This window comes from Macrobrachium rosenbergii, chromosome 27 (assembly GCF_040412425.1).
Source record: "Macrobrachium rosenbergii isolate ZJJX-2024 chromosome 27, ASM4041242v1, whole genome shotgun sequence".
Classification (NCBI taxonomy): domain Eukaryota; kingdom Metazoa; phylum Arthropoda; class Malacostraca; order Decapoda; family Palaemonidae; genus Macrobrachium; species Macrobrachium rosenbergii.
In genome coordinates, this window is record NC_089767.1 from 23,822,009 (window position 1) to 23,844,508 (window position 22,500).

At 34.2% G+C, this 22,500-nt stretch overlaps 2 protein-coding genes across 7 annotated transcripts in view; one reads left to right on the forward strand and one right to left on the reverse strand.

Annotated features, from left to right (window-relative positions):
• LOC136853304 (uncharacterized) overlaps nt 1–7,138 on the reverse strand; it is an 80,837-nt gene extending 73,699 nt beyond the window's left edge. The window contains exon 1 of the mRNA XM_067128666.1: nt 6,851–7,138. Coding sequence (XP_066984767.1) covers nt 6,851–7,138 — 288 coding nt within the window. The remainder of the gene's footprint in view (nt 1–6,850) is intronic.
• LOC136853499 (probable G-protein coupled receptor B0563.6) overlaps nt 1–22,500 on the forward strand; it is a 658,658-nt gene that overhangs the window by 139,580 nt on the left and 496,578 nt on the right. The gene's annotated exons all lie outside the window — the stretch shown is intronic.

The following is a 22,500-nucleotide window of genomic DNA, read 5'->3' on the forward strand; positions in this document are numbered from 1 at the left end:
CTGTCTAAATTCACTCAGCTATCGATCACTGTTTAATATGGAGAAGCCTACTGCAGTTTCTGGTTAACCTTTATATACCTGAAAAAAAAAAAAAAAAAAACATGAGCAATATAGAAGTCAATGAATGCGATTAAGAGTGAAAAGTTCAGTTTTAAATAGGCCCATATCCCCCCTATTTGGGGGATATGGGCGTAATTTCCGGAAAATTACGAAAACCAATTTTTTGGCGTGAATAGATGAGAAGAAGTATGAATATTTTACTCACCAGCGAAGGTACAAAAAAAGCATGTGCTATTTAACAATACGTGTCGAACACAGGTATGAATGATCAGTACTCCGAGGAAATTGTTTGCCATTATATCATGATCAAAAGAAATAATAAAAGAGGGAGAGCCTCGACTAGGCAATCATTGTTCCACCGAGGTAAAGGCGTTCATCAGATATTCATAAGGTATTCTCTCCAAACGAAGCGCATGCGTCTGTCTCTCTCTCCTTCTCTTTGTCTATCATTTGCTTTCTTTCTTGCAAATGCTTCGCTTTCGTCATGAAAAAAAACTTAAACTTTCAAAAATTACTTTCTACACCATACATCCTGAATCCACGTTGTCACGTAGCAGTCGCATGTCCAGAGCTTCAGCCTACACTGTTCTGCTATTAAGCATTTTGTTGTCTGCTTTATAATGTAGTAATGCTTTGGCCATGTAATTTTTAGTCATCCATATGACCTTTATCCGTACGCAACGGAACAACGATTTCTCTCCCCATTTCCAGTGGAATTTTTTCTCATCCAGACATACCTTACATGACCAGGTCAGCTACTTATTGATACTCAACATTGCATTGCAAGTTACTTGGAATCCCCATTGACTCCGTGAGACTTTCCATTGCCACCCTTGAAACATCAACGGTTATTTTCACATTACTCAATCTTCTTGCGAAACTCTTCCTCTTGCATCATTCAGTTCTGCCGTAGTTCCATCTCCTAGGCTATATGTAGTAATTCCTCATTACGCTCGAATCGGCGAAAGGCAGCATTCTTTTCAAACAACGCTATTCCTTTAGCTTCTTTTATTCTTATGGTATTTGCTTCATTAAAAAGTAACGCATTTTCATCTGTAAAATATTTGCATAGGTTTATCTTCAGAGTTCTAATCCTTTACTCTTCTCCTCCACTCGCTTTGTCCTTGATTGGTTTGCTAATCCGTTTGTACACCGCAACAGAATTATCTTTTCTGACGTGCAACTGTACTCCAGACAATTCTGGTTTTACCTACAATATTCCAGTAATTTGATCATCCCAACGCTTTGTCTTTACACACACACGTATATATGTATGTATGTATATATATATATATATATATATATATATATATATATATATATATATATATATATATATATATATATATAAATATACATACATACATACATACATATATATATATATATATATATATATATATATATATATATATATATATATATGTATATACGTACATACATACATACATATATATATATATATATATATATATATATATATATATATATATATATATAAATAAAATGTTACTTGTTTATAATCTCTTTATGTCAATATACACAGACTAACTATTAAAGAAATATAAGCATATCGAGAGTCGCGCTTATTTCACAAATAAAAGAAGCACATACAGAAATAATAGACTTGCGAGCGAAACACGAAACTATCAAACTTTTGTCAGAAGAATCCTAATCTCGAAGAACTTGTACATAAATATTTAAAAGGCATAACCGTAGAGGCGACAGCATCGCTGTAAATCTGATTAATGGCTTGGAAGTGATTGCTGGGGATTTTGGGGAGGGCAATAAAATTCTAAAGAATGATAAGCTTCGGCAGGTGCCTGGATTTTCTACAAAAGTTGTACAAGGGTTGTGATAGTGTGACCGCGTTGTTGAATTGAATTGGATATAGGATTTAGGCCAAAGGTCAAGCACTGGGACGTATGGGGGCATTCAGCGCTGAAAGTGAAATTGACAGTAAAAGGTTTGAAAGGTGTAACAGGTGGAAAACCTCAACGCAGTTGTACTTTAAATCAGTTGTTAGGAGAGGGTGGGAAGTAAGATGATGGAAGAAAGAGGATATAGAAGGAGGTACGGTAAAAGGAGCGAAAGGTGTTGCAGTGAGGGGTCGAAGGGACGCTGCAAAGAACCATAAGTAATGCCTACAGTGCACCTCATGAGGTGCACTGACGGCACTAAACCCCACTACGGGGACTATCTTTGTTGAATGAAGTATGTAAGACTTATTTATACGGATGGAAACGGTTCAAACCAGTAGGAAAAGGAAATATTTGAACCACTTCGCGATGGACGAGCCGATTCTCTAGAGCGTAAGAAAACTACGCCTATAGTTTTATAGCCATAGTCCTGCCGACTGTAATTGGAAAGCTAAACGGAGAGTTGTCGAATGAAAAAAAAAAAAACGGTACTTGAGAATAATTTGCGAAGAGTACATTCAGTGCAATGTATGTAGGAGTAAATACGATGCAAAGACTTTGATATTCTTAAAGAACGAAGTCAGTGGAAACAAAGAGACGCTCCGCTGAAGAAGGTGCAGGAAAATAATGAGAAAACGTTTTGAGCATTAAGAAAGGCAAGAACGTAAACAGTAGTGGCATTACGAGGTACGTAGAAATACTACTGATGAGGCTTTAAGAAGGCTGTTTTGGTAAAAAAGTGGCTATAAAAACGAGAATTACTCTGTTTTTCTTATGAAAGTTATTCGTACTTCAACAAATGTATGACCAGAGTGTGCATTCGTCGTTGTAACATTTAGATAAACGAGGTGTCATGTTTTGTATTATGTATATAAATGTTATACGTATAATTTTGCAGTTGTGCTGTTTGCTGCAGTATACTTAAAAATAATTCTCGCCATTAAAAATGTTTTTAAAAAGTGATTCTCCCAATTAAATAAAAAAAAAATTCTCGATGTTAACAATATTTTTTTTTAAATAATACCCGCTACTAAGATTTTTTTCAAAATAATTCTCGCTGTTAAAAGTGTTTTTTTTTTTTAAATAATTCTCGCTATTAGAAATGTTTTTAAAATAATTTTCGCAGTTAAAATTTTTTAAAAATAATTCTCGCCATTAAAAATGTTTTTAAAAATAATTCTTGCTATTATAAATGATTTTTAAAAAATGATTCTCGCTACTAAGAATTTTTTTTTTTAATAATTCTCGCTATTAAAATTTTTTTTCTCTTCCCAGGTAAGTGGAGTGATTAACCAGTCCGCCTTAAGCACAGTAGGTGAGTATATATTTAAATTATACTCACAGTAGGTGAGTCTGTATTTAGATTTTTATTCATTCACATGTAAGCTCCATAATGCATTTGCAATATTTGTAATACCCGTACGGAAAACATATCACTCATTCAGTCTTTATTTTCTGTTCTTAATCGTTCTCGTCAGTATTGGGGCCAAGCGTAAGATAATCAGTCAGGCACATTGGAAAATGCATGTTGCTTCATAAAGATATGTAAAACAGTGAAATTAAATAATCATTAGCATTAGTTAAAAGGCAAAAGCACCTGTTATAGGCAGGATGGTGAAGGCGTCGCGATATGTCATGTTTTTCAAAGCAAGAAAGTTTTTAATAGTTTAAATGCTTTAAAAAGACTTTTAATTTTTTATGTTCTAATAATACTGAAGTTACTGAAGTTATGTTATCAACAGTTTCACTAATCCTTTATGATTATGCTAGTAATAGATACTAACGTGTTAAGATCGGTCATATGTCTGAGAGTGAATGAAAAGAATCATTCATAAATGTAATCGCAAATAAAAATGATTTTGAATAATGAAAAAAGAAAGTTTCACAGCCTCAAGACCAAAACTGTATTAAAATTTTTTCAGACATTTTCCAGACAATATAATTAAATTTTTTTCATACATTTTCTAGACAATATGATTAAATTTTTCCATACATTTTCTAAACAGTATGATTAAATTTTTTTTCATACATTTTCTAAACAGTATGATTAAATTTTTTTCATACATTTTCTAGACAATGAGATTAATTTTTTTTCATACATTTTCTAGACAATATGATTAAATTTTTCTTACATTTTCTAGACAATATGACTCATTTTCTGACGTGAAGTCTGTTTGAGAATATAATTCATTTACCATTGCAAGAAACTAAATTTTACCTTCTGGACACAGCTAATTAACCTCATTCCAGTCGATCACCAACGCAATTCTTCATTGATCAGACGATGACTAACATTCCAGGAATTCATTCTCAATTGCTTTCGGATAAAGAAACTCAAATATTACTCCGGTTTTCTCAGACATACCTTGTAAGATCTATCTCTTTGTTTCCTCTTTTTTTTGTGACGAGTTTCAGGTAATGTCATAGGTCACAAGGTCAGCGCTTGATAGCCTGATAACCTACCTGCTCATTTCATAATACATTCACGCGGGATACGTCTGTACGTGTTTATATGTGTCCGTTACTTGAGCATATGTATAAATTCGAAGGCATGTTTTCAATAGATACTCATGTATATTTATATATACACTGTATATATATATATATATATATATATATATATATATATATATATATATATATATATATAATGTACACGGTATCTATATATTCATATATTTATGCATATCTGCATATATTAGATATATATACATACATACATATGTATATATATACATATGTATATACTCGTATATTATGGTTGAAAATGTCCTAATAGCGTTGTCATTATCAAATGTTTCAAAGCTCAAACAGTTTCCTATTTCTGCTTGTCCACTTCAGGTCCAATTTTGCTTCATATATATACATACATACACACACACACACACACACACACACACACACACACACACACACACACACACACACATATATATATATATATATATATATATATATATATATATATATATATATATATATATATATATATATATGAAAGCCTCGATGGCTCGGTTGGTAAAGCAGCAACCTCAGACTTCATAGAGGTCTGTGGCGAGGGTTCAATCCCCGCATCCGACCAGTCAGAGAAGCGGACACTTTGCAATCCATGTAGACACCCCGGGATTACATATGTAATCAACGGATAGGTTTGCTGAAAGCAAATGAGTGTTACAGACTAATACACACAAACAAAGCCACTCCAACATCTTCTAAAAACATAACAGACACCTCACACGTCTCGAACTGTTGACCTACCCGCCCAGTTCTCTTCGCTGCTGGGAGAATGGGGATTTGGTACAATACATTTACACATTTGTTACCCGGGATCTAAGCGATGTCAGGCAGGGCAGCCGATCGAGGCTACGGCCTACGCCACCGCCAAATCAAAGTCCTTCAAAAAAAGAAGGCATCGTGCTTACCCCATATAAAAATGGGAAAAAAAGCACGTTAAAACGAAGAAGAATATATATATATATATATATATATATATATATATATATATATATATATATATATATATATATATATATGTGTGTGTGTGTTTGTGTGTGTCTGTGTGTGTGATTAAAAGACGACAAGCTACCGTCACAGATAAGAGGAACGTATAGCCTTAAATGATCAAGGGATAAAGACATTTTTTAGGAAGAATCTTGGTGTGTCTCTCAAATATTGTATGAAGCAAAATTGGACCTAAAGTAGACAAGTAGAAATAGGAAACTGTTTGAGCTTTGAAAGGTTTGATAATGACACTGCTATTAGGACATTTTCAACCATAATTCCAGTCGTGTTCCAACTGATTAGACTAGGTGAATAAGGAATGACTATGACTGCTGTAGCTGTATGAGTCATCAATATATCGGAAGTAGTCTATTAAGAACATTATTTCGCACTTGTTACGAATTACGGTCCTGTAAGTCGAAAATAAAAAAAAGAAAGTGTATGAAAAGAAAAAAGAAGCGCTGTATAAAATGAAATAAAAATACATTTTGCGCTTGTGGCTTCCATCTTTGATCATCTCCGGAAACCAGCAGCAAAAAAAAAAGAATAAATTTTTGCTTGCTTCATCCATCCAAAAATATTTACAAAAAAACTAAAAAAAAAAAGTTAAAGCAATAGTTGGCCACGTTATAATTCCTGTCCCAGTAGAAAGGACGGAATATTGGCAACGGACAACGTCATTACTTCGGTCTCAACACTCTTGCGTTATTTTTCCTTTATATCCTTCGTAATATCCTTCGGAATTATGCCGCCTTTCTCTCAGGATGCCATTGCACTTCCTAATCCAATACTTTCTCCTGTCAGTTTTGCGCTAATTCCTCTGTCAATATATCTGTTGCTTCTTCTTCTTCTTTCTTCTTCTTCTTCTACCCAGACTGTTTCCCCTCGTATCCTCTGTGTATATATCTGTTGCTTTTTCTTTCCCCCTCCTCCTCCTCCTCCTCCTCCTCCTCCTCCTCCTCCTCCTCCTCCTCCTCCTCCTCCTCCTCCTCCTCCTCCTCCTCCTCCTCCTCCTTCTTCTTCTTCTTCTTCTTCTTCTTCTTCTTCTTCTTCTCCTCCTCCTCCTCCTCCTCCTCCTCCTCCTCCTCCTCCTCCTCCTCCTCCTCCTTCTTCTTCTTCTTCTTCTTCTTCTTCTTCTTCTTCTTCTTCTTCTTCTTCTTCTTTTTCTAACCAGACTATCTCCCCTCGTATCCTCTGTGAATATATCTGTTGCTTCTCCTCCTCCTCCTCCTCCTCCTCCTCCTCCTCCTCCTCCTCCTCCTCCTCCTCCTCCTCCTCCTCCTCTTCTTCTTCTTTTCTCTAATCAGACTATTTCCCCTCGCATCCTCTGTGAATATATCTCCGATTTCTTCTTCTTCTTCTTCTCTAACCAGACTATTTCCCTTCGTATCCTTTTTATATATATTTGTTTCTTCTTCTTCTTCTTCTTCTTCTTCTTCTTCTTCTTCTTCTTCTTCTTCTTCTTCTTCTTCTTCTTCTTCTTCTTCTCCCACTCCATTTCCCCTCATATCGCATTTGGGGCTCGCATCAACATCCACTGCTCCTTCTTGTTGCTCAGACTCGCATATATATTCTCTTCCTTTGTGCGCTTCCGGCCCATCAACTTGCAAGGCCTTCTTGCGGGCCCCTCCCATTTGTCCCTTTCTTTCTCTTCTCATGGCTCTGAGGACAGATAACTTTCTTTTATTGCTGTTCTTCTCTTCTTCTCAACCTCAGGTTGTCTTCTGGGAAAAGGAAATATGACCAGATAGGATGAGGGTTGAATATTTTACTTGGCGAGCATGAGTCATTATGATACTGTTAATTTCGGTTTAACGGAATGCATTTGGGGCTTTTGTATATGTATAAACCGTTCTGGGAGGCATGACAACAAAAACAAGATTGCATTTAGTGCTTTTGTATGTTTACAAACCGTTCAAGAATGTAAGACAACAAGCATTTATATGCCCGTGCAAGCATAAATATTTCCTAGGGAATGCAAATGAGGCAGGTAATTTTGGTGGACCTAATTGAACCCTGGAGAGAGAGAGAGAGAGAGAGAGAGAGAGAGAGAGAGAGAGAGAGAGAGAGAGAGAGAGAGAGAGAGAGAGAATCACTGTCCCTTACCATCAAGGTTGCCAGAAAATTTCTGGTGAAAGATGAAAAATGAAGGAAGGATAACGAAAGGAAGGGTAAAATGCCAAAGCATAAAAGAGGTGCTTTATGTCCAAATAAAACGTTACTCTCACGCTTTTAACGAAGCAATCGAATTAAATTAAGGGTGGGAGGTTGGGGGCGGGGGGGGGAGAGGATGATTTGAAGCTTACGGCAGAAAGGATGAAGCATCTACTGAAATTACTAATCGACTTGTCTATTTTGTATCGCTTCGTAACCAAAGTTGTATGGGCTATACTTGAAACGAAAAATGGAAAACAATGCACAAGGTAATAAAATTTCTAGCAAATATTGACCTTCCATGTGCATAAAGATTGCAATGGCGACATTTAAGTACGTTATGATGTAATTATTGTAATGATTTCCCTGTTCAGGTTCGTTCGATGAAAAAAATCAGGTCGACTTTTTGATGACATTCCCCCCCCCCCAAAGAAAAAGAACCACAGCAAAAGGGAGTTAAACCCCTTTTAGCATAAATTGTTAAATGTCGTCCATTTTCAAGGCATACAAGTACAGAATTTATAATTCTTTTCTGTTTCATAAACTACACGAAAGTTAATTGCATTGAAGACTAGTGTAAGTTGGAGACAACTCGAGAGAATGCATTGAATCCTATCCACCTGGCGCCTGTCTCTGAATGAACTCAAAATCCTTCAAGTAAAGCAGCATTGTTGAGAGAGAGAGAGAGAGAGAGAGAGAGAGAGAGAGAGAGAGAGAGAGAGAGAGAGAGAGAGAGAGAATGCACTCCCTCTCCACCTGTTCTTCGTCAGGTGCTACTTATTGGCACCTTGACTCTCTCGCTCTCCGCCCTGTTTCCAAATTGAGTTACGAATTTGTTCAGACGTAATTTCTGGTTAGAGTCACGCAGGTGAAAAATGCGGCTTAAAAAATGGTTAAAACAAATAAAGGAAAAGGAAAGAAGTGGCGAAAGTCAAAGGAAAAAGCTGGAGAAAGAAAGAAAGAATAAAAAACATTTTTTTTTCTTTTGATCCGTGCCAGTTGCATTGCGAAAGAAACGGGAAAGGCGTCATAAATGTTTGTAATTTTGCAAACGCGACAGTTTGATAAAAAGCTGTGTTTAAAAGAAGATTTTTCCCATATCAAAACGGTAATGAATTTTTTTTTTTTTACAGAATCTTTTATGCACTCTGAGCGTAAACATTTAGTCAAAATGCTTCGTTTACAGCAACAAATCATTTTTTCATACACGTCATTAATTCGTTTTTGTCGATGATGTTAAGATAAAAATGTATGATGACATTCATGATTTAGTTTCTTGATAGAAAATTTCTTGGTAAAATAAAACCTTAAGGTTCAGTTGGTTTATATTTTCATTGTGTTTATATAAACCTCGGGGAAGCAGGCGACACGATTTCATTATAAGTAAGGTAGTAATAAAAAATCTCTCTCTCTCTCTCTCTCTCTCTCTCTCTCTCTCTCTCTCTCTCTCTCTCTCTATATATATATATATATATATATATATATATATATATATACATATACATATATATATATGTATATATATACATACATATATATATATATATATATATATATATATATATATATATATATATATATATATATATATATATATATATATTGTAAAACTAATTTTAATCGATTTACTGTTTAAAAATAACGCAAAAAGTAATATATAAAGAATAAAAAGAGGAAACGTCTGTTATTTAGTACATCATTCAAGGACTGGGGTGGAATTTCATGGAGATGGCTCTGCACATCAAAGGAATGATTGAAGTAGCATATTTTGGGTTTAGACGAGAAGGGGAATATATATAGACCAATATTGTTCTATGAAATATTTATGTGAAAACTCTGAGAATAAAAATTGAACGTTGCATGTGACAAGCATATACCTAAAAAGAGCAAATGACGGAATGGACAGAGATGTAACACGGTGGATGTTGAGGGTATGTGATGTAAAAGGTAATTTCGTGGGAGCAGTGGAAAGTTTTCGTAATAATGGTGATGCATCGGTCCGAATATATAGACATGAGAGTTATTGGCTTGGTGGAAAGTTTGTCGTGAGATAAACGTGCATCGTGGATGGAGTGATGCAAAAAAAAAAAAAAAAAAAAAAAAAGCCAGGGAAAGGACAATAGATGTACGGTTACATAGCTAAAGGTAAAAAATGTCTCGTTAATGGAGTTTGGAATGTGTGATAATTGTAGATGGTACGGTCATCAGCGGATCCAGGAAAATTTCATGGGGCCACCAATTTTCATATTATATATATATATATATATATATATATATATATATATATATATATATATATATATATATATATATATATATATATATATATATATATATAATTATTATTATCTTTTTCTCAAAATTTTATTATTTCTATAATACATTTTATATTTTTCCCATTTTTATATTACTTATTTATGTTATTATGATCTAAATCTTCAATATTATTAGTCGTTATTTTTCATGGGGGGAGCACGTGCCCAGGTGCCCCCCTTCCTGGATCCGCTAGTGGGTACGGTACTGCCAGGGGATAGTAAAGAAGAAAAACTGCAGAAACTATTTAAAGACTTTTGATTTGACAGCGTGTCCAGACTGGGAAAGTTGAATGAATATAATATGAGAAGGAGTAATGTTATTAAAGTAAATGGCAACCGGGAAGGTAGGGGAATGAATGATAATACAAATAGTGAAAGAATGAAAGTAGTTAGTTTATGCAGATATCTGGGAGTAAATGTAATGGAAGATGGCAGAATGAAAGAAGAGGCACACAAGAAACAGTTCTTATCAATACAGGGCAACTTTAACGTTCTTATCAGGCAAAAGAAAGAAATAATAATAATAATAATAATAATAATAATAATAATAATAATAATAATAATAATAATAATAATAATAATAATAATAATGATAATAATAATAATAATCTTTCACAGTAAATATTTCCTGCTTCTTGTTTGTAAGTTCATAAATTTTACAATATATTAAAAGCACGTAGGCTTAGTACTTGAAAATGGCCATGGAAACTAAAATTCCGTTTAAAAGGCCAAGGACTGAGCTCATATCCAAGGAAGCAAAATTGAATGCCTAAATTTTCTCGCGAGAAGATTATTGTTGTTATGAGGAGAAAATGAGTCATATGGAAAAATTTTAATAACTTTTATTCAGTTGCTTCGTAAAATCTATGAGCTGGTGTTTTTTGCGTTTGAAAATGTTTAATATATTACACAGAAAGGGAGTCTAATGAAATGCTAGATATGACAGACCAGTCACCTTGAAGAGGAAGAAAAAAATATAGCTTCGAATTACATAAATGATTATTTTTATAGATAAAATTATTTTTTAGGTTATAGCATTTTAACCAGGCATAAATAAAATACTATCGAGAGTTTCTTTTAGTATAGAGTTTAAAAGATGAAAAATTCATATAAAGCGGTAACATTCTCACTCAAAGGAGCTTGGTAGAAAAGTCTGGCATTCTGATAACATTGCAGGGTTGAAAAAGACTTTGAAAATGCAAATATGCCCTTCACTGTCTATGGCTAAACCATAGTGATTTAGTAACTAAATCTAGAATTTTCTTATGTGCCTCGGTTTACGCTCACTCGTCTCTCTCTCTCTCTCTCTCTCTCTCTCTCTCTCTCTCTCTCTCTCTCTCTCTCTCTCTCTCTCTCTCGCCTCTGTACAGATCTAAATAAAAGCAAAAGATGTTTACTAGTTTGGTACATAGAACGATTATTATCATGTTGATATGGAGAAAATTATTGTACAAAAGCGAAGTTAATACCATGTTTGAAAATTCTCTCAGGAAACTTTCACCAGTACCTTGAGATCCTTCTGTCGAGAGAAATAAGCTATTCATTATTACGCATAGAATATTATGGCATTCGTAGGTATGCAAAAAAAAAAAAAAAAATGCGCCGAAGTTTCTTCGGCACAATCAAGTTTTCTGTACATAGTATAATAATAGGCTACCGAAAATAGATCTATCTTTTAGTGGTCTCGGTATAATGCTGTATGAGCCGCGACCCATGAAACTTTAACCACGGCCCGGTGGTGGCCTGTCCTATATTGTTGCCAGACGCACGATTGTGACTAACTTTACCCTTAAATAGAATAAAAACTACTGAGTCTAGAGGGCTGTAATTTGGTATGTTTGATGATTGTGGGGTGGATGATCAACTTACCAATTTGCAGCCCTCTGGCCTCAGTAGTTTTTAAGATCCGAGGGCGGACAGAAAAAGTGCGGACAGAAAAAAGTGCGGACGGACAGACAAAGCCGGCACAATAGTTTCCTTTTCAGGAAACTAAAAACTTAGGTAAAATTAGCATTACTGAATTCATTCAGCCTCAATGGCAGTTATAGGTTTGACTTTAGAAAAAAAAAATAATCTAAGGCAAAATGAACATCACTGAATTCATTCTGCCTCAGCTTTCTATATCAGCCGAGGCATTTTCCTGGTAGCTTTGTCATAATTTGCGATCGGAGTGATCGAGTCTCTGAGAGAGAGAGAGAGAGAGAGAGAGAGAGAGAGAGAGAGAGAGAGAGAGAGAGAGAGAGAGAGAGAGAGAGCCGAAAAACAAAGGAGGGCCATTAAGCAGGAGTGCCCTCATCTGTATAAAAGGGGACAGACTAAGGGAACCGTTGATGGAAAGGATACAAGAGGGGAATACACCAGCTATTACTTGAATGGCTGTGCTTGTCGTCCTGCAGTCATCTGTTTCACTGCTCTCTGCACAGATGAGGAGTCTTCAGACCAGCTTCGATTTCGTGGAAGATGTAATGAAAGATAGAATATGGCAATAAAGATACCATTAAAAGGCTCATGTAACTGCAAATACAAAGATAGGTAATTTATTTAAAGACTGCACTTAGCATCTCCTACACCCTCTTAAATTTTATTGTGGTTCGTGACCTTTGGCTTCTGACCCCTAGCTGCAACCTCTTTCGTTCCTTGTACTGTACCTCCTTTCATATTCTCTTTCTTCCGTCTTACTGTCCACCCTCTTCTAGCAATTGATTCATAGTGCGAGTGCGAGGTTTTCCTCCTTTAACACTTTTCAAACCTTTTTACTGTCAATTTCAATTTCAGCGCTGAATGACCTCGTAGGTCCCAGAGCTTGGTCTTTGGCCTAAATTCTGTATTCAGTTCAGTTCAGTTCCTTTGGCTTCTGAGGGCTCTTGGTAGCCGTACTTTGTCGCTCTGACGTCATTGGTGGCCATATAACCAGTGTTCCTGAATGGTGGGCTATGCCATAATATATTATATAAACGCATATAAATGGAAATTTTTAAATTAAAGTCTACTTAACTTATTAATTCACTTTTTTGGAGCATTATGTTAATACTTTTCTATGGAAGTTTGATTTTGAAATCTACGAAATTTTGTTGCAGTTCATAGGAGTGGAGTGTATGCTGGTCATGAACATCAGTTGAAATAATCAGTAATGAAATATATTTCATTGACTCAAGAGATATAAGACAAAACTTCCTCTTTCTTGTAAATTGCAGAATTAATTTTTTTATCTGTAAACTAATACGAAATATCCTTAAACTTCATTGGGATGTATTCATAGATACGAATGGCATCGTCATTGAGTTGCTTTACGCACCTATTGTTAGTTACGTAAAAGAATAATTTGTGGGTCTTCCAAGATGAGATAAAGAAACAAAAATTTTCTTACCATTAAAGGAAAGAATTTATCATTGTGCGATTCAAGCCGTCACCATACTCAGCAAAATCGTTGAATCAATTTCATTCCCTCATAATTCTCTTCACCATCATCGTGGTGATTAATGGAACCAAGAGTTATATCTGATAGTGAATCACGTCACCTTCTCCTTCATCGAACGGTGAAAGGGTATAAAAAGACCCATGAACTATTTTCCTCGTCATTAATTCCGGTAAAGAGATACAATAGGTTTGGCAGCATCATTAAAATGCAACAACGAAATTGTCGGGTGATATTATGGCATTCCTTAAAGGGAACATGCGGGTGCGCGAGCGATCGGGTACACACGTACACACACGCATGCACACACGTATATATATACATATGTGTATATGTATATGTATATATATATTTATATTTTATATTTTAATATATACTGTATATATATATATATATATATATATATATATATATATATATATATATATATATATATATATATATATATATGTATATATCCATAAATATATGTGTATGTATGTATGTATAATACACACACACATATATTTTATGTACATATATATTTTATGTACATATATATATATATATATATATATATATATATATATATATATATATATTTCTTCTTCTTCATTTTAACGTGCTTTTTTTCCCATTTTCTATATGGGGTAAGCACGATGCCTTCTTTACGAAGGACTTTGATTTGGCGCTGGGGTATATTATATATATATGGTAAACACAATGCACACATACACGCATATATATATATATATATATATATATATATATATATATATATATATATATATATATATATATATATATATATATATATATATATATATATATATATATATATATATATATATATATATATATATATATATATATATATATATATATATATATATATATATATATATATATATATATATAGAGAGAGATTGATTGATTGATTGATTGTGTGGCGCATTTGTTTTTATTGATATAAAGTAAAGTATGGTAGAAACATTTTATTGCTCTTTCTTATTTTGAGATTACCTGAGGATTCACAAGAGCTAAAAACGCGCCATTTAAAGACTGTTTAGGCTGTTTCACAGTAGTAATTGTTTCTTTAGTTTAGTTCATTATTTCTGAACATCATAATTTCTTTATATTTTTTGACGATCCAATACCCTTGTCGCTTAGCAACTGAAACTTAATTATTGATAAAATACGTAGCATATGATATCGTTAATATCACGGTTATGATGTATGATTTATCTCACTATATATAGAGGGATTCAGCGTATTGAAGTAGGCTATCTGATGAAGCATTTAGGGGAATAATATTCCCGCTGAAAAGTATAAATAATCCAGCAATAGAAATTAAAGGCGTAGATGTCTAAAATAATGAATGGGACCTCATTGTACTCAGGTCATGGCCATTCTGTTTTTCTATATCTGCCCTCCCATTCAAATGGAACGGGTATGGGAGGGGGAGTGTGGAGATGGTTGTGGGAGATGGATGGGGTGGGGGTGTAGGCGGGCGTCCGCGATGAGCTCTCAGCAGCAGAAATTCCTTGAAATCTTTCCTCACTCTTTTCTCTGCTTGCATTGAAGCATCATCTGCATGATTCGAATGGGTGGATGTCCATCACATTTGGGATTTTTTCTCTGCTTATGGGGAAGCGAAAGACACAGAAAACAAGAGAGAGAGAGAGAGAGAGAGAGAGAGAGAGAGAGAGAGAGAGAGAGAGAGAGAGAGAGAGAGAGAGAGAGAGAGAGAGAGAGAGAGAGAGAGAATGGAACTGGAATAAGTAAGAGATTTTCAAACTTCTCTCTGCCTGCGAAAGACGAGAGTTATTTAATGACATGTCTCCGGTTGTTTGCTTGTCTTTATAGTTATTTTCCCGTATTTTACAAAGTTTTATATCCTTGACATTGTGTTTATTTCTAATGTTTTACTTATTCAGTTTTTACCAAATTTTACTTTTATGGCAAAAGCGAGTATACTGACTATCATGCTCTTGCTTCTAAAGGAGGATTTGATGTAAGACAATGGTGTGTTTTAAAGGAACTCTTCTAGACATGTATATTGGAATGGCTCTGATTTGTAACGCGTGTTACATACGTACACACGCACACACTTACACATACACATACACACACACAAATATATATATATATATGTATATCATGTGTATATATCTGTATATATATATATATATATCATTATCTGTATATACATTAGTATGTATGTACGTACGTATGTAACACGACATGTAAATCAGAACCATTCCATGCGACATATCTACTGTATAGGCGAACCCCCTTCAGCTTCCTTATACGTACTCAAAAATTAACGTGTTAATCCTACAGTGGGAATAAGCGAAGGAACTGAATTAACCTGGAGCCCAGCACATGACTATCCTCTTTAATTCCTCTGTATTTGGTCTATTCGTTCGCTGTTTCGTCAGCAGGGCAAGAACTTCACAGAGAATTCGCTCCGGCTTTTTGGAACGGAAGGCGAAAGAAAATAAGTGAAAGAATAATTCCCTTTCGTATTCGTAACAATAAAAGGGAGTTTTATAACCCCGAAGACAATGGAAACTTCAGCATCTAAATGACAGAAAATATTCACAGATATATCTGGAACAAAAGGGTGTGAAATATCTCTATGACAAAGGAGGCTGAAGGATTATGAAGGTATATTTTTTTGACTTACGAGGATTTAAAGACAGGAGGAGGTTTCGAAAAATTTGTGGAACTGAATAGAATTTGCTAATATAAAAATGAAGACTTGAGAATAATTGCATATAGAAGGCTTAATGCCTTTTTTAGATTTATATGTAAGAAACGCGATAATGGAAATTATGCAATATTTATTAAAATAACTGTTATGGTCTTGGCAGGTACTGTGATCTATGGACACAAAAAGCTTCGTGCCTTTTCATTAGCATTTTATGTACTTAATATGATAATTGAAAATATGAAATAATATTAATAATAAAGATGACGTTCTCGGCAGGCGCTGTTGCAGGAATTAAACCAAAGGAAAACAAAAATTCACTGGCGATCAAATGAAGTTCGAAAAATAACAAAATACAAACCAATGATAAGTAGAAAAAAAACAGAGAGGTAAGAATGGAAAGGCATTAGTCAAAGAAGATTAATGAAGATTATGTAAAAAAAAAATTAAATGACTACCGAGTATGGAGATAATAGGAAAGAAACTTGGCAACATCTTATTTGCGCACCATCCTGGCAAAAAGAAGAAGAAGAAAAAAAACATTTGTAATCGAACAGAGACGCACATAAGTAAAAGTTGCTTACGTTGCCGAATCAGACCAGTGGACCTTCTTTCTTCCGCTGGTCCCGAACAGATAAAACCTTCCATAAAAATGCTAATATTCCTTCCTTTAACCCTTCCTCCGACGGTCGTTCTCTGCCTCTTTTCCGGTCTAGAGATCTTTCGTGGTCTTCCCAACTGAGTGATTCTGAAGTTTCTTAGATAAGATAAGAGTACTCTGGGATAAGGCTCAGGTCCTGGGGTTAAGCAAGCTGGGTACTGTAAAGCTTAGTTATACTTCTTTTCCGTCGAAAGCACCATAGCATGAGAGGCATAATTTCTTTATTAGTTTTTTTAGGCAAAGAGCTAAGAGTGAATAGTGTAACAGTAAAATCATACATAAAAGCAAAAGATTCTGAATGTGCTTAGATGAGAGTGCTTGGTGATAAGACCCTAGAGACCTAGGCTTATGCGAGTTGGGTATTTTTGGCTTAGTTATATTTTTTTGCCCTAGAAAGCTTCATATCGTGAGGGACAACATTTCTTTCTTTGTTTCCCAGGTAATGAGGAAAGAGTCAGTAACTAAACAGTAAGATCAAATGTAATTATTATTATTATTATTATTATTATTATTATTATTATTATTATTATTATTATTATTATTATTATTATATTCAGGAGATGAAACCCATTCATATGAAACAGGCCTGCAGGTGGCCATTGGCCATTGAAATTCAAGCCTCCAGAGAATATGATGTTCACACGAAAGAAATTACAGAAGATAATAGGATATGCAAGAGAAAAAAGATTAAGCTCTCTATAAAATGCCCATTGCCAGCCTACCGTCATTAACTAAGCCAAAAGCATCTGTAAAATCAGTGAAACCAAGGCATGACTTGTACCTGTTGTCAAGGTTGTTTAGAGTAAAATTGCAAGACCTGAAGGGCCTTCACAATTATCACCGAATTGTTTCCCATATCATTTAGCTAGAAAGGAAATGTCTTAATTTAAGGCCGTTTTACAACGGTCCGAAAGCTTAAGAACGTATAATGATTAAAATTATTCTCAGGAGTCATAACTTTTTTAGGAAAGATGGAGTTTGTTGAGATTTCAATCATCTTGAGAAAGAGAATATTTCGTCAAAATAAACATGAAGAAAAATAAACATAACATCACACGAGACTTATTGATAAAATTAATGTTGAATAAAGCAAATATTATGCAAAGCATGAAGAATAACCGGAAAGTATAGCCTAAAAACAAATAGACTATGACGAATCATGAAAAAAGAATAAAAAGATGGAAAATGGATCACTCATTGTCAAACAAAGAGGGAAAAACACAGTTACGCAAATTAAGGGGACTGCAATGACAAACAGAAAGACAAGAAAAAAATAAACAAACAAAAAGAAATAACCGGAGCAGACGGGAAACTTAAACGTTACAATACGCAATAGAGGGCAATAAAACAAATAAAGGGCAATTACGAGACCCATAAACAAGAAGGGACAAAGGTGAAAAGGATCCCAATAGATGACGAGGGAACGTTTCCCAATTCTGGACAACTAAATAGTACTTTTAAAAAGTCTGTGAAAAATTATATATGTCTGTTTGTTTATAAACTTTATTTATATCCAGGTTGTTTTTATTAGCTATTCACACCTGACGCGTTAGTAAATGCGGAAATATGAAGGGAATGTATACATGTATAGATATGTATGTATGTATGTGTGTATATATATATATATATGTATATGTATATGTATATATATATATATATATATATATATATATATATATATATATATATATATATATATTTATATATATATATACTACTAGCGGACAACTCGGCGCTGCCGGGAAAACTCTGAATGATAACCGATATTCTCTCTCTCTCTCTCTCTCTCTCTCTCTCTCTCTCTCTCTCTCTCTCTCTCTCTCTCTCTCTCACCCCCTTCCCAACCCCCACCCCCTTTGGTGCCATAGATGTCTTACCCCCACAGTATTCTTTTCCAGATAGTAAGTTATATTTATACAGAAATTAGGTATGATAAATTCGTAAAGTTACTAAGTCTACGGGCATAACCAGCCCCATTTCACTGGTAGAACCAGCGCGTTTCCAGAAAGACCTTCCACCCCCATCCACTTTGGTGCCCCTTGGGGATAGTGATGTCTTACCCCCACAGTGTTCTTTTCGAGGTAGTAAGTCATATGTAGACGAAGTTTGGTTGAAATTGCTCAGTGCTTTTCAGAGTGTATGTGGAACATACACACATACACATACATACATCCATTTATATACACACACACACACATATATATATATATATATATATATATATATATATATATATATATATATATATATATATATATTCATATATATATATATATATATATATATATATATATATATATATATATATATTATATAAACTGTTAAATAACTGGTATAAAGATAAATATATAAGAAGAGGAACGCAATTTTCTCAGTATCAACAAGGGAATTCATGACATTTCACGACTCAGTATAAAGCTTATGAGAAATATCCAGTGAAAAAATAATATGAATGAGAACATCAGGTAAAATATATCCGGTTGCATTATGTAGGAAGAACATTTTTCTTGAACTGTTATCGTGCGTGGGAAGTAACACCAGATGCTCCTGAAACTTATGAAAAATTCTGGAAATTCCTGAAGAAATATTACATAACACATATCGCCTGAAGGTGAAGTCCCATTTCGTCTTTGTCTTTTTGCATAGATCAAGTTCACTTATAGTTCTTAATATGTGTCTGTGTACATTTTCTGTACTCATATTTAATACTTATATAACTCCGATAGTCAAACACTAATAATACAAATTAGAGATGGTCACTACTTTGCTCTAAGATTTGTACTGTCATCAAACCTCATGTAGGGTTTCCTGTTTTTTTTTTTTTTTTTTTTTTTTTTTGTGGGGGGGGGAGGGGAGGAGCAGAGTCTGGGAGGGGGCGGTGCAACGCGTCACTGACATTAGATATTTGAGAGGCAAATAAAATTTTTCTCATTACCTTTCTCTGAGCAAATCCGAATATTACTCCTCTGATAAAGTCAAATTCTAGAGAAAAACAAACAGAGCAAATGCAAAGACAATATTTTTATATTAATCTATCCATTTGCTCTTGGCTTGTCAGTTAGGAACATTTATTGTTATTGGACTTTAGGAACGTTTACTGTTATTGGAAATTAGGAACGTTTACTGTTATTGGAATTTAGGAACGTTTACTGTTATTGGAATTTTACAATATCTTTTACTCTATCCGTTTTATGAATGGGACCGTATTACATTCATTGTAGTATCGATATCTGTTCGCAACATAGAGTACAGTAGTAACTACAGCTTCATTATGGAAATTGTCACCTAAATTTTGCTTGCACATTTACCAAATCTACTAAGCGCGTAGGCTCCTACAAACAAGCAAACGCACCTCGCAGCGTGCAAGGTGTGCTTCTGCAACCTTACTATACTGTTTATAGTCAACACTTCCATTGTTATCAAGGCGTTGTGCTTTGGGTAAATCCTTGCGGGCTATTTATAGACCATTCTCGCGACAATATCGTGGGTCATACGGTTTTCCTATATCTCCCTTCCACATTAACTCGCCCCGAATTACTGAGACTAAGAAAAGCCGCTTACTTTTGCTTTTCTTTGAACAGATTCTTTTAAACCTGTGCCTTTTTCTCTGTCTCTCAGTTACAGAGTGCGAGCAAAAAGAAAAAAAATTTTTTTATTTGGTTCGCTGGAAAAGCGAGACGCTTTTTTCAAAGCCACACTTGTATATAGCTGCTCCTTCCGAGCCACTTCCTTTATAAAGACGAAGTATGGTTGGAGATGTATGTACGTATGTATGTATGTATATATATATATATATATATATATATATATATATATATATATATATATATATATATATATACTGTATATATGTATTTATACATGTATACTTATATATATATATATATGTTGTAGTTGTTATCAATAAATAAAGTATATATATATATATATATATATATATATATATATATATATATATATATATATATATATATATATATATATATATATATATATATATATATATGTCCAATGCAGTACGAAGGAATGCGTTCTTGAGAATATCACAAAATCCACTTAAGAAGGTGGGTTACAACGGGACTTTGAACACGTACTTACGTAGTTTATTCTACATTTCAACTTGAAAATGTAGAGTAAACTACGAAAGTACTTGTTCAAAGTCCTGGTTTTCACTCACCTTCTTATATATATATATATATATATATATATATATATATATATATATATATATATATATATATATATTGATAACAACCACAACAATATCGCTTTCACTGGAGGTACCTTCTCCATGCCCACATGTTGAAAGACCAACGGGAGAGAGAGAGAGAGAGAGAGAGAGAGAGAGAGAGAGAGAGAGAGAGAGAGAGAGAGAGAGAGAGAGAGGATGTCGCAACAAACTAAGCACGCTACAATAAAGACGGTTGGTATTCTTTCCATTTTGTTATGAAAATATAAACTAGAAAAATGTATTGTTTCCGATACCCAGCCTTGGAAAACATATAACCAACAATGGCGACTTTGACATCAAAAGTCCTGAGCATTTATTGTCATGTCTGTGGACGAGAGCTTTCTGACGGGCCGTTATTAGAGGAAGGCGTGACAATCGTCGTGTAAAGAATCGTTTCGTTTATTTAATTTTCTCTTTTTAGGAAGGTTTCACTTTGCTGAAAACCTTTCTCCTGTTAGAGAAGGGAATGGCTGCGCAGAAAATACTGGTTGAAGTTGATTTTGGTATGAGATTTTTGCGTGAGGAAAAGTTTTATATTTTTCATTTTTATTTTTGGCAGTACTTGATTGTAAGATCACTTTTTTATCACAAAGATAACATTTTTAAAGTTAGTTACTATTTGATAGGAATTCTTTTACGGCGTTTATTTTAAATATGCAAGTATTTCACACTTCTGGCGTTCAAATAATGACAACTCTTTTTTACTACCTCTATCCAGTAGAATGAAAAAAGTTTACAGTACAATACACTAAGCGTTTTTTTATTTGAACGTGAATTGGTAACACTGATCTATTTTCTGTAGGATCTACGCACTTTATTCTTGTTCTATAGCTCCCATCTCTCTCTCTCTCTCTCTCTCTCTCTCTCTCTCTCTCTCTCTCTCTCTCTCTCTCTCTCTCTCTCATAAGAACGTTATACGATTATATTAGAAAATACCGGAAGTGCTGTAAAAGGAATTAAGTACTTCTAAAATCATTCAGTTCGTATAGGCAATTTTAGGAACCCAATCACTGCGTCTGGTCTCCCTTTATAATCAGCAATACTAATACAGCTCTGATCACAATACAAAGGGCCTAAATGAAATGATAATGAGTGAGATGAGGGAGTCTTTGAAAATGTAAACAAACCAGTCCATTCATACTCAGTGGCGAGGTTTCGTCTCAGGTAGATGGAGATGACGAGGTGTCCCCTTTAATAAGCCTCTAGTGTTGAATGTTTTAATATTTTCCTCTACAACACAGAGGAGTTTTGCTTTGGGTTTTGCTTTGAGTTTTGCTTTGAGTTTTGCTTTGGGTTTTACTTTGAGTTTTGCTTTTGAGTTTTGGTTGAGTTTTGCTTTGGGTTTTGCTTTAGGTCTTGTTTGAGTTTTGCTTTGAGTTTTGTTTGAGTATTGCTTTGGGTTTTAGTTTGAGTTTTGCTTTGAGTTTTGCTTTGAGTTTTACTTTGAGTTTTAGTTGAGTTTTGCTTTGGGTTTTGCTTTAGGTCTTGTTTGAGTTTTGCTTTGAGTTTTGTTTGAGTAATGCTTTGGGTTTTACTTTGAGTTTTGCTTTGA